This window comes from Coturnix japonica, chromosome 2 (assembly GCF_001577835.2).
Source record: "Coturnix japonica isolate 7356 chromosome 2, Coturnix japonica 2.1, whole genome shotgun sequence".
Taxonomy (NCBI): Eukaryota; Metazoa; Chordata; class Aves; order Galliformes; family Phasianidae; genus Coturnix; species Coturnix japonica.
In genome coordinates, this window is record NC_029517.1 from 122719705 (window position 1) to 122733311 (window position 13607).

Here is a 13607-nt window from a genome sequence, read left to right on the forward strand (position 1 = left end):
TCTGCTAAAAGAGCCAGGTGTTTGTGACTTCCTTCTGCTGTGTACTCAACAATAAGGATAAAGCTCAGTGTCAGATACACTGTACCAGACCCGGTCAGACTTTCTGACCTGTTTGATTAACTATAACAAATTTCCAATGGATGGCACTTTTTATCACTGAAAGCTACTCCCTTGGTAAATCTTAACTCTCAGAAGCAACCTTTTTTTCCTAACAGCTCAAGTACTGAAAAAGAACTGTGGATTTTACTTTTATTAAAATAGACTGGTGGTAGGGAGGAAAGGAGTATTTTTCTTCCTGTCTCTTTGTTCTCTGTAAAAGGCTGAGTTGGCTGGGCTGATATTTCCAAAAACTGAATCAATTTCAAAGAAAGATGAGAAAAAATTAGCAGCTGTCAAGCAATGGTCTACAAATTTGAAGGGATGGAAAACTGGGAGGTAAGGACTAGCTTGTCCTACACAGATCACTGTGCAGTCGTTACTGACTTGAGATTGCACAAATGTGGATATTCTGTTGGGATAAAGCCTACTGTAGCTAATTATAGTTGTTGCTGTAATTTTTCTTCACATTGGACAACATGTTCCCAATACAGTACCATAAAGTTGCTGAAAATACAGCCTACCAGAATCTCAAAGAGGAGATTGGGTATCAGTTAGCTGGTGTGTAAGCTCCCCCCTGAGGAAGGAAGAATTATTGCACCATATATCAATAAACTACTGTCATCCTTCCTGAACGACAGAAAAAAACACAGTATTTCTACCACACTGCACAGTGGGACAGAGAGAATCAGGTCTCTTCAGCCTGTTTTAAAACCTTTGTTCAAGTTTTGGATAAAGAGTTAAGAAAACAACACAAAACAAAACAAAACCAACACTTTCCTGAGGTGCATTTCCACTTCTTTGTGAATGTCAACTTGGATACACTTGGAAAGTACTGAAGACTATGTATGGCCATTGCCCTTCACCCAGTGACACTGGGGGAATTCTGGGCACAGAACATTTACACAGAGCAAGTCCAGCTCTTGTTTGCAATTCCATAAGTATCTTGCAAGGAAGTCCAGAGAGAAAAAAAAAAAAAACAGATGGCAGAAAAGAACATAGGAAACTCAATTAAGGGCAAAATTTAAGATAAAAATTCATCTGCCGGAGATATGGTGCAAGAGAGGATTCATTGGCTATCTATATACATTAAAAATAATAATAATAATTAAGAAAGAAAGAAAGAAAAAAAAAGAGCAGAGAAGCCGGAATCACAGCATAATTGTCTGAAGGTTCTCAGCTGTTAGATAATGCTTGAAGTCTGAAGAGAAAGAAGGAATAGCATAGGTTACAGATAGACCAGATGTGTGAGACTGAGCATGTACATGCTTGCTTGTGTCCCAGTAGAAGTCAAACCAGGAAGACACCACATCCAAGAATTTGGGATTTCAGGAGAGCTTCCTTCTGCATTTCATCATTAGGCTAACTGTGTTATTAGACTGGGGAACATTGCCAAATAATTATAAGATTACATTAAAACTAAATCCCCGTATCATGAATAGCACATGCTGGCAAGTAACAAGCTGAAATAAAGAATCAGCTTTAGCTGCTCACTGATATCACAAACACACACCCACTATGCAGCAAATTAATTCACTTCTTCAAAGTGAAGAATTGTAAGGTCCTCTAACAGCTCCTCAGCTTAATCACTTAAGTTTTCCCCATCTAAATTTTCCTTACCTACAACTGAGCCATAAAATTGACTTAATGTCTGCACAGCAAGAAGATAAATACCCCTTCCCAGGCTACAGCCCAAGTAATCTGAAAGAAGATCATCCAGTATCTCCCATTTTTGGTCTAATTCCAAAGAGAAACAGGAATCAGAACTTGTAAAATGCTGCAGGAAAGCCTCACTGTACTGTAAATGAGAACCCAGAAGTGCCAACCAGCAGTTGAACCTAGATGAAAATATAAACTCCGAACTCAACAGGTAGAGCAGGAATCTTTAAAAAGCACTGAAGAATTACACTGACTGAGACCTTGGTCAAAGCACAATACTTGGAATCAACACAGTTCACAGGAAGGCCTAATTATTACATGCTCAGTTCCAAGGACTCCATCCTTCATTTCAGCTAAAGACTACAAGTATTTATGCACCATACTGAAGTACTTCATCAGCATTAAGTAAAGAGGGACATAAAAGAGGGAAATAAAGAAGTGTGCTCAGAGTTAACAATGCTACTTTCTAAGGCTTCAAGCTGTTCCTTGGAGATCTCTAGGTAATAACAGCGCTTCTCCCTGCCTAGCTTCGGTATCAGACAGCCTAGTGATCAAGGAACATGGTCAAGTAATAACCTGATCACTAACAACTGGTTAGAGAACTTCCTGAGAAATGAAATGAAAGGGTAGAGCTTTATTATTTGGCAAAGTCTCAGAACTATTAATAAAGTAGTCAATACTCATCTGATGCACCTAAATAAAAAAATAGTTGATAAAAGACACACTTAGTTCAAGAACATGTGAAGAATACTATGGTGAAGCCTTTTTCTTCCTTTGGTCTCCAAAACAAGCAGCAGTGGACAAAGGAAACTGGGTGAGTATAAACGGGTTATTTTTATAACTCCTTTCTCTAAGTTCACTACATTCATCTGTTTGGAGGCATGCCTTGCCTCTCAATTGATTCCTTCAATAATTTACTCATTTACCCTTGGCCTTCTAAATCACACTTAAGTTGGATGCCTCAGTCACCTAAGATAGATAGGGTAAGCACCCAAAGGCTCAATCAGTAGCTTCTAAGCTTTTTGGCTCTGTCAATGGATCACAATCAGTGTTCAGCTCTTGCAGACACGCTGTGCAGCCTTATCGGCAAGCCAGGAAATATCACCAAGCTTTACAATATGGTTCAAGAGTTCCTGAAATAGGTTTTGATACAGCTTTCTGTATCTTACCTAATTCATGTTTTTAGTTCCCTTCTGAGTATGAAACAGAAATTGATTTTGAAACTAGCTGCTAAGGTGAGAAGTTCTGGAAGTGAGTTTAAATGATACTAATGTGAACCTGTGTTTTCATAGAGGATACCGTGGGTCCAGGAAGGGGTAACACAGATCTTTTAGGGAGAAGGGTAAAAGATGGTATGATCTCTAGTTAGCAGAAGTTGAGTAAAGCAAACTGAACAAGATTAAATGGGAAAAAAAAAAAAAAAAAAAGAAAAAAGAACACGCCAAAAATAGTGTTGGGGGAAGAAATAATCCAATTATTTTTGTATGTAATTATGAAACATTAATTCTGACAGCACTTGAGGTCTAAGTACTGAGGACTGAGTGCAAGTAAACACTATTTCAAATGAAGAGCAGTACTTTTTTCTCTCCTGTCACCTGAACACTCACACTCCAAAGGTACAGAATAACCTGCCCAAGGCTAAGCTGTTAGAGAATTTCAAACCTGGGGCTCAAGGACCAAAACCATATTTTCAGTTCTAAGAATGTTTTGGATTCTGCTATACATCAGGAAGGTGTAAAAGCTACAGCAAATGCGGCTGCCATGGCTTTTACTGAATTCCTCTACAGTGCCATAGAAAAGGAAAAGAGGCAGCTAGAGTGCAATTCTGTTTCGAGTATGCTGTAGAGAAGTCATTTATTGAAACCATGAGAGATCTTCCCAGGTGGTTACAAGTAGAGAGAGCATACCCAAGCAAAGCAACCAGATCCAGGAAACATCAAACAAGAGAGTGTAAAACATTCATCAGCAACTTGCAGAGCAGCTCACACATCTGATAATAGAAGATGAAAATGGAAATCATTAAATCCAAGCGTGGTATATAGAAAAGTAGTAACATTAATAAGCCATTGACAAGAAAGGCCAAAAATGCCTCAATTGCCCTTTGGCGACTTCCCTTTCCTATTAAAAACACCAAAGTAACACAACTTCCTCTGCATGTGACTTTATATAGCAAATAATGGAATTAGACACTCCCCACCACTTTGAGTAAGCAGAGATCATCGCTCCGCGTCATCACTGAGTGACTTGGTCTGTGTGCACATAAATAGGGTCTGGTTCCTCTATGCACAAGCAGCAAGTTGGTTTAGCAAGAAAGACCTTGTCAGGGCGGCCAGTTTAAAAGCAGTCTTCTATGTCTGCCATAATACTCCAGAGATTATTTTTCATACAGAAAACTTCTTAGGAAAAAAATAAATATTTTAATATCAGAGCACTATCTGAACAATTCCAAGCTGCAGCATGTGTGCAATATGATTTTGCCTTCTGGGAGTTCCTTATGTATTTCACAATCTGACTGAAAAGCCCGAGCCACTGTTCAGATACAAAAGACAACACCTTCTGCAAAAGAAGTTCTCTTATCAACAACAAGTATTAAGAAAAAAAGAAAAGAAAATGCTTCCACTTTCCAACCATATGGTCTATCCATCATCTTTCAATTAAATACATACAAAGCTATATAAACACAAGATTACATTAAAATATTCCTGATACTATTTTCTGTGCAAAATATTATGCAAACTGGAGCTTTATCCCAAAGTCTTCACTCTTTGATGTATTCCACATGTTAAAAGTCTGAAAGCAGCCAAGTATGAAATAGGGAGAACTCTTTAGTCCCTCACATTTTCTAGCACAAGCATCACAGCTGCATGAAGAATGCTGCAAAGAAGACTGACCTTATCCAGGGAGCAGAATAAAAGCTTTTTCCAGCGTGAAACAGTAATTTTGCTTTTTAAACTACAGATGAAAGCAGTCTGGACTGATCTGACAGCCCACCAACCAACAGTGCTGCTAAGACCTCCCAGAAAGTGCAGGGAAAAGTGGCAGAAGGGACTGTGGACAAGGCTAACTTACCCTTTGCACCACTGAGAAGGGAAGGGTTTCACAGAGTGGGGTGGAAATGGAAGCTATTTCTACAAACTATAGAATCACAGAATTGCTTGCGTTGGAAAGGACCTCAAAGATCATCTAATTCCAACCTCCCTGCTGTGGCCAGGGTTGTCAGCCACTAAATCTGGCTCTAGATAAGGTTACCCAGGGCCCCATCCAAGCTGGCCTTGACCAACATCAGATGAACACTAACTGGGAGGAGAAGTCCACTGTGCTAAAGAGAATGGTCGTGTGCAAAACAAGGAAGATAATTCACGTTTTATTGGAATTACCCTCCCTTTGGAAACAGTGAGAGATTATTTTTTTGTTTGTTTGTTTCCATCAAAATCAATTTCTTTTTCTGTAAATAAAGTAGATCCTTTCTGAGATGTTTGAGCATGCAAAGGATCGTTCAAATTGTCACAGGTTTGTAACCAAAGAAAATAATGGTAAACAAAACTTGAATCATGTTTTAAGGAAGGTTAAAGTACTTCCTACAACACCTTGCCTTGACCCAGGACCTTCTTCAATTGGAACCAGTCCTATATCTAATCATAAAACCAATCCTCAACCAATAATAACCTGGAAGGTTGGTTATGAGTCGTTTATAAGGGGCAATAAAACAATGTGAAATAAAATAAGCTAAGAAAAGGTGCCATTTTGTGTTACCTTCTACACTGTAACTACAGTAGGATTTGAGGGAAGATTCAGGAGGGCCAGGTGTCAAGCACCAGAGCCAGGGAAGCACTGGGGTCACCTGAAGAGAACTTGTTTTGCTTCTTGATGAGGCCTCGTGAGGTGCGCTGTGCAACTGGAGCAAGAGATATTTCAAATCAGAGTGATCCTTATCCATCACAAGAGGATAACAAAGTTGGAATCACTTCTCAAGGGAGGAAACAGCAAGTGAGAAGTTGCTTCAAATGAAAAGGACCGTTAACAGGAAGACTCAGCTGGCTCCTAAGCATCTTTTATTCATGTATCACAATGCAATTACTTAAAAACACCACCATCGTTATCTCTGTTGTACAGACACTAAAATGTGAATGGGGAGGATGAACATGATCAGGAGGATATCATATGGTGAATAAAACCACCTGCTTGTCATCACCCTTCCCAGCCACTGATATGTGAAGCTGAGCTGGGAATGAGACCCAAGCCTCCTGTTCACCATGTCAGGCCTCTCACCTATCCATTACTGCATACCTTATAGCACAGAACTCACTGAGTTGTGTGAGATAGTGTGTAACTTACCTGTGTATCCTGTGATAATAAAAGAGACGCCCTTTCTCTACATAGATGGAATAACTCAGGTCCCTAGGATTCTCTAATAGTACCTCTCCAATAGCAGAATATAACCTGAGATAGAGCCAAATTTCAGCACAGTATCCTAAATCACAACATCATCCTTTCACCAACATGCTCATAACATATTTCAGCTGCCATGACATTCTCCTAACATTTTGCAAATATGTTTATCAAATGAAAATATATATATATATATGTTTCAGTCTTTAAAAGCAATATTTTTATAGGAATTTCATAAAAATACAAGGCATATAGTTGATATAGTTGTAATGGGCAAATAGTTGATGCAAGCATATTAAAAGGTTATAGAATTAGCCAGATTATGAGGCTATTTGTAGGTTTTCAGTAGCAGCTCATACTTCATTTTCTGAGGTGCCATTTGGTATTTAATGAATACTCATAAAATTCTGGTTCCTTTTAAAACTAAAAAGGGTTTTTCTTGAGTCCTGTTCCTTTCCCCCTTAAAAGTTTAATTTAAAAAGGCTTGAGTCCTTTCAAGTACCTCCTATAAAATTCCTTCACTTGGACCAAGGTACCTCTTGGGTATTGCTTTGACAGAATGAGGTTTGTTTAATGATCATAGCATTAAAGCCTCATGCTCTGAAGACATGCATTAGCACACCGGGGAACAGGTTGTAAAAATAAGAGGTGAAGCAGGGTTTCTTTCCTTCCTTCCTTTCAACAAATCACACATCAATAAGTAGATCCTTCGACGTCTTATTTATCACTTTGTCAATGAACCGTTTTCCCAAAAATGGCTATTCTCTTGTTCTTCTAAGCCAAGTCTTCCTCCTCTTAATTCTGAGACACTGCAATAATAGTAATTTGATTCAAAGCTAGGGGGTAATACTGCCAAAAAACAGTCCACCTCTCAAGAACTCCCTAGTCATTTAAAACTGTTGCTGTCAGGTAAATTCAAAGACATACACAGACACCAAAAGCTCCATCATTTCTAAGTTTTGTTCCACAGATTATACTGGTATAAAGTAGGTATAGAGGGCTGTACAGTCAGAACAACCTTTTACACTCCCTCACACTGGTGTAAAAGTCGTTATCTACTGAAGACTTTAGATCTTGCTCAGAGTATGTCTTTCACATTATTTTGGTTCTGGTTTTGGGTCAAATACAACACAAACAGCCTCTGACCAATTTGCTTAGTAAGTCATCCAGATGCTCAACTCACTGATCACAAGGATTTTGTGCTTACAAAACATATCCCAATTTCTTACTGGGCCTTTCTGTATTTTATCTTCTCTATCTGGCTGCAAAATGCATTTAATTGGTTCTGAGATGCTTGTAATTACTTAGCATATCATAGGATCACTGGAGAATTCAGGTTGCAAGGCACCTCGGGAGATTTCCAGTCCAGCCTGCTGCTCTAAGCAGGTCAGCTATGAGTTCAGATCACATTGCTCAAGGCATTTTCCAGCTGGGGCTTGAAATCCTCCCAGGACGAGACAGCACAACCTTGTGAACAACCTGTTCCAATATCAACTGTGCTCACGAGGCAAAAGTTCCTTAATATATTCAGCTTTAACCTCTCACTTCAACTTAAGTCTACAGTCACCATGAAGAATTCGGCCCCATCTTTCTGATCACATTTCTATTCACCCGGGGCTCCTGCTAGTTCCTCCATCTTATCCCTGGCAAGTTGCCTTTTCTCCAGGGTGACCAAGCTCAGCTCACTCAAGCTCCTGCTCACGCTACAAGTGATCCAGCTCTGAGCATCTAGGTGGTACACACCTGAACTTGTTCCAGTTTGTCAATGACTTAACAACATTCAAAGTCCAAGAACTAGAATCTAAGAAGCACAAACACTGTCCTGTATCTGCTGCTTATGTGCTTATTAATACTGTTCAGGATTCTCATGGCTTTTTTTCATCTTCCAAAGCACCCTAACGGCTCATTTCACCTTCCTGTCTACTGGGCCCACAAGTCCTCTTCAACAAAGCTTCCCCAGCCAGGAAGTCCCATCCTACGTGGGGTGCAAGGGGCTTTGCCCTCCCTAGAAAGTATCAGCCATTGCCCTTAATACGTTGGAAATCTAACGAAAGAACACTGATCCAGGCCATAATTAAGACTACTGTTAATGTAAGTTTACTTCTTTCCTGCTAGGTGTAACAACAGATCATTTTTTCTTATACATCTACAGCTGGTTTTTGTCAGGCATAGTATAAACTTATAAATTCACTACAAAGGATATTTAGTTTTGCATTTTTGCCCCAACCCAACAAACCGCAATCAGCAACTAACATTCTAAGTACTGCAAATACTGTGCTTTTCAACACCATTGGTTAAGGTGACAACCTATAGATAAATTTGTCCAAGTTTTTTTTTTTTTTTTCCTGGCTTATGACCAGGCCTTAAGTTTTATCTTCAAAAAAATCATAAATATCCTTTTCTTGTCTTTTTCTTCAAGTCCTTTTTACTGTATTTTTCCATATCAAAGAAGCCTGTAAAGTCAACATAATTCCTGAGAAATTTTTAACAATCACATCACTTTTATGTAAGCATATCTGGAAACAGTTACACTATCTTGGCTTAATCTTCATAGTAGTTTCCATGCTCCTTTCATGTTTTACTTTTCTTTTTACCCCCAAATCTACTGTTCTGCCCCTTTGGTAGATTTCAAGTAATTTGAGTACAAACAGCACTGGAAGTTTACTCCTGTGATTTCATTTCTCTCATTATCACACTAATTTGTAAAACCTGTACAAACATTATTCCACTCCTTCTGTTATCATGAACATCCTGAGTTGGAAGCGACCCACAAGGACCATGAAATCTTACTTTTCATTCTTTCTTTTTCTGTTTGTTTGTTTTTTTAACTGCAGACTTCTTTCCTAACTCTCGTACTAATATTCTCTGTATACCTCTCTCAAAATCAATTCTGATTTTCTCTTTTCATTGAGGCCTATTAAGTTTGAATTTTCACCTATCCACAATGCTGTACACAATTGGTGTATGTTTAGTTGAAATGAAAAACATTGTCTTCAACTTCATCTCATAAAGCCTTTATTCTAAACAGACAATGTAATAGTAAAACAGCACTAAAGAAAAGAAAAAATAGCTTCATTTCAAAATTTTCTGATAGCTCTTTGGATGCAATCAGCTCTATACACTTAGATGAAGATGCAAACTCCATTTCTTAGAACTACATTCAAGATACTGAGAAACAGATGATAACTTAGATGAAATAGGTGCAGTGATTATGTACAAAAATTAAACATTTAGCAACTTGACACAAACCATCTCTCGCATATTAGTGCATGTGTGTATTCATGGCTGTATAGCGATTGAAGATTAGTAGTTCTATTTGCCTTGTGTGCAATTACACACATATTATCAAAAAGGAAAGAATAACAAAAGGAATCAGTGGAAAATTTGAAACATGATGAGTACACATATACAAACAGGCAATGAACATGCAAAAGTTAACAATATATTATTGTTACACTGAGGTTTGCATTGTGGAACTGAAACCACTGGTTGAATGTCAGTTCCATGTTTCATATGCCACCACTTCAGAGAGCAAATTAATGTTCCACATGAAACTTTTTACAGACGAATTAATTCCTGTGATATAAGTAAAAATGTTATTTAACTCCCAAGTTACAGGTGTATTTGTATTAGACCAGCGACTCAGCTGAACCAATGTCAGCTCAAAGTGGACATTTAATATACTACTACTGGAAGCTTGAAAAGGAGTTAAAAAGCCAATGAGATCAACAAAATGAATATCAACTTATAAAACAAATAGGAAAATAAAATATGATGATGCTTTTTAATATATGGTTCACTGACAGGACAGCAAGTGTTGAGGGTTTAGATGTCTTATGGATATTTGGAGGAAAAACCACAACAGAATGAATCCTTTTTAGACTAGTCATGGAAAACTCATACAAGTGAGAAGCTCCTTGTCAAATAAAAGAAGACATGCAAGAAAGCAAATGATGATGTACATTCCAGCTACTTAAGGGACAGAAATTAGTTTCACTGGCAGAAATAATATTTCCTTCATTAATTTTAAGGACCATAAACATTAAAATAAAGAGATAAAAAGTATTTTTCATTGTCAGTTTTCTAGAACAAAGTTAGACAAATGTCTGTAAGAACAAAACTTGCTGCTTAAATTCTGATTCAGCCCTAGGGAGAGGATCAGCTGATCTCACTTCCCAGCCCAAGGAACAGAAATGTAATCTAAAAAAAATTCCCATTTTTCCTCATGAGACATTTCTTAATGTTTGGGGTTTTCATTTGTAATTAATGGGAAATGGCCCTTACCCTCATAATGACTGACTTTTTTCCTTACTATATTAATCTTAAATAATCTGAAATTTCTATTTTAGAGAGAGGAAAAACACCAATCAGTGGTATAGTCCCCCTGCTCTAGCCTTGGCAACTCTGGAGTCATACGATTAGCAAAAAGCCCTCAGTATACAGACACAGTCTATTACCAACAAAGTAAAACAATTTGTGACATCTTAACTAAGTAAAATATTTCTGATAGCGCATACTTTACCAGTTATGTCATGCTGTTTGAATGACTCACTGTAGATTTGATACTGATTAGGGCAATGTTTCTTCAGCCATTTGCAGACATCCTGCTGGGTCCATAATGCCACAGGTTTGGTCAGCTTCACAGTCCCAGACTAGAAATGAATAAGGAAAAAGAGAAATAATTTTAATGCATATGCTAACTATTTTCAGAAATGTTATGCCGGTATCCACTTACAGTATTAAAATAATAAACGCTAGATGAGATCTGCTGTTACTGGCAGTCACCAGCACGTTGACAAGACTCAGCTATTTAACTGTATCACTGAAGGGATCACACACAGTGGAAACTTTTATAATAGTAGTGGGCAGTGCATCTATGTTCCTTGCTTCACAAAAATGTATTTACTATGTCTTCCTTGAGAAAGAGCTGAACTCTTTCTGGAAGAATTTTGACCATACAGGACCAACTTCTTCATCATGTTTTGCAAACATCGCCAGAAAGACAGTGTTTTGAAAGGTTAATAATGGCTTTTGAATCATGAAAGGTCTAATTCTAGTACTTCCTTTTCCCATTATTTTCATTGCAATAATCTCATAATTTTGTCCATGTTCCTTTTGTTCACAAAGAGAGATTTAATTGTTACTGAGAATCACTTCAAGGACTGGACAAGCTGTTAAAAATCTTTCTTGGCCTCTCTCAACTCCAATGGGACTCCTTTTGTTTCTCTATAGCTCTCACCTCAATTACAACCTGGCAGGACACCATTTTTCTTCAGTCTGTCATGGTCTTGTATTTTAAGTTAGCTTGGAACTACTGAGTGCTATTACTGGCACCAAATGTGTTTGTTATCTACAAATGCATCTGAGATAGAAATATTGAAGAGACATTTTACTCACAACAATGCTGTGTTTGGCATAAGAAGGATACAGGCTTCACACTCTTTTCTTGTTTGTTTGGGTTTTTTAAGCAATAACAGTGAGTTTACCAATAGTCTCATAACAACTTGAGCTTGTTTTTGCACTTCACCAGACCTGCGCAATTTCCATTGTCACAGAAGGTACAGATCACATACAGCAGAGTGATAACAGAGCAGAAAAGTCCTAACAGGAAGAAGTCAGCTTGAAAGTCAGGTCCTGGCTTAGGGAACAAGCTCTTCCTTTATTAATTGTTTCATACGGAAAAAAGACCACCATTGCTCTATACTTTTCTGTAAAATCACTCTTATGGTAGATTATCTGGACAAACAAACTAACAGTTTATACACAGAACACTCTAATTGACTTAATTTATGAGTACCACGTGCATAATGTCCCACTGCATTTAACTGAACAACTCAGCTTGTCTTTTAACATACAGAAACACTGAGTTGTAAAAGACCAGAACTACAGGAGTTCAGAACTTCTGATGAATGCAGGCAAAACAAAACTGAAGAGCTAAAACATTGAAACAATTTATTTTTTCCAATGGTCTGTCCTGGAGACTTAAAAATCTTATTCAAAAGTGCATTATTCCCCACAAGGAACACCTAACATGAGAGTTCGCTAATGTAAATTGACTGGAATACTAGTGTACCCAATTACTTCATGATTTTGTCAAAGAACTGAGTTTACAGAATAAGATCATTTCCAAAGTCATAGAACCATAGAATCACTCAGGTTGGAAAAGACCTTAAAGATCATCAAGTCCAACCGCAGCCTAACCATAGTACCCTAACTCTAACAACCCTCTGCTAAATCATATCTCTGAGCTCCACATACAAACGGTTCTTAAACACACAGGGATGGTGACTCAACCACCTCCCTGGGGAGCCTATTCCAGTGTTTGTCTTTTTATTCCCTTGCTAAGCATGCAGGATACCCATCCCTCCAGTTCCTAGGGTCTTGAAGAAGGTTCCAGAGAAGTTTTGCTGCATAAACTCAAGGTGAAAGGGAATGTCACCTCAATCAAACTCCATTATGACTTAGGGTAGATCCCCTACATGATGGCTGCACAGGGTAATAATGCATTTATGGAGGTGTACTTTGCCAGGCACCTCTTTTCAAAGTTGCTTTGAAATCTTCGTTACTAGAAGCCTGAAGGACAACAGCAGTTCTCAGTGCTTTGCTCATCCTATCAAGTCCATGAATTACATCATCCAAAGATCCCAGCTGAGGTACAGGGAATATGAAGGTGAAGCTAAGTTTGTGACATCAAACATCCCTCTGATTTCTCATGTCCAGTTTTTTCCTCACTTTTCATTGCCTGGCTTGAAGTTGACACAAATAAGCAGTGGAAACATTATGGTTGAATATATAGTACAATGCACATCCCTTAGCTTAGCTTTTTTTTATTTCTTCTGTAGACCAAAGTGCACTCATCAGAAACATGAATCCCATTTCAAACAAGAACAGACACCATCCGCATTTAAAAGGTATTGCATTAAGGCATAAAACCACTCCAAATAATTGATTTTCACCTTGTGCTGTTACTCTACAGAAGGTAGAAGTCTGACTGATAAACTTGCATCCACAAAAAAAAAAGAATAAATTCCAGATGTGTCTGCAATGCACATAAAGCAGGATAGCGCTCACTTTACCACTAATCCTTCTGGGATCATCATTAGCCTCGTGCACATTCAGCAACCTGCTGCAGACACTCACAGATCTTGAGAAGGGACAAGCTCATTATAAAGAGCAAGTGCCCTGCAACTGCTCCTTGTGCAGCTATGGAGATGAAAGGCTCCTCTTTGAACTTCCCCAGACTACTTATTATTGTGGTTTGAGTCAAAGAGGATGCTGAATTTCAATGAAGGACCCAATATTATGGTACCTGTTAGCTGACTTTTATTACGCACATATATATATGAGTTTCCTTCACAAATACATCAAAGCAAAATACAAGTTAGAACAGCCATACAATAGGAGCAGTCTCTCCGATCCCACAGAAATTCCCTACCAAGATCAAGACATGTATATGAGCTGAT

General features: G+C 38.2%; 1 protein-coding gene across 2 annotated transcripts in view; it reads right to left on the bottom strand.

Annotated features, from left to right (window-relative positions):
• Positions 1 to 13607, bottom strand: part of SAMD12 (sterile alpha motif domain containing 12) — a 168413-nt gene that overhangs the window by 118920 nt on the left and 35886 nt on the right. For both annotated transcript variants that reach the window (XM_015856215.2, XM_032442891.1), the window contains exon 3: positions 10667 to 10796. In XM_015856215.2, coding sequence (XP_015711701.1) covers positions 10667 to 10796 — 130 coding nt within the window. The remainder of the gene's footprint in view (positions 1 to 10666; positions 10797 to 13607) is intronic.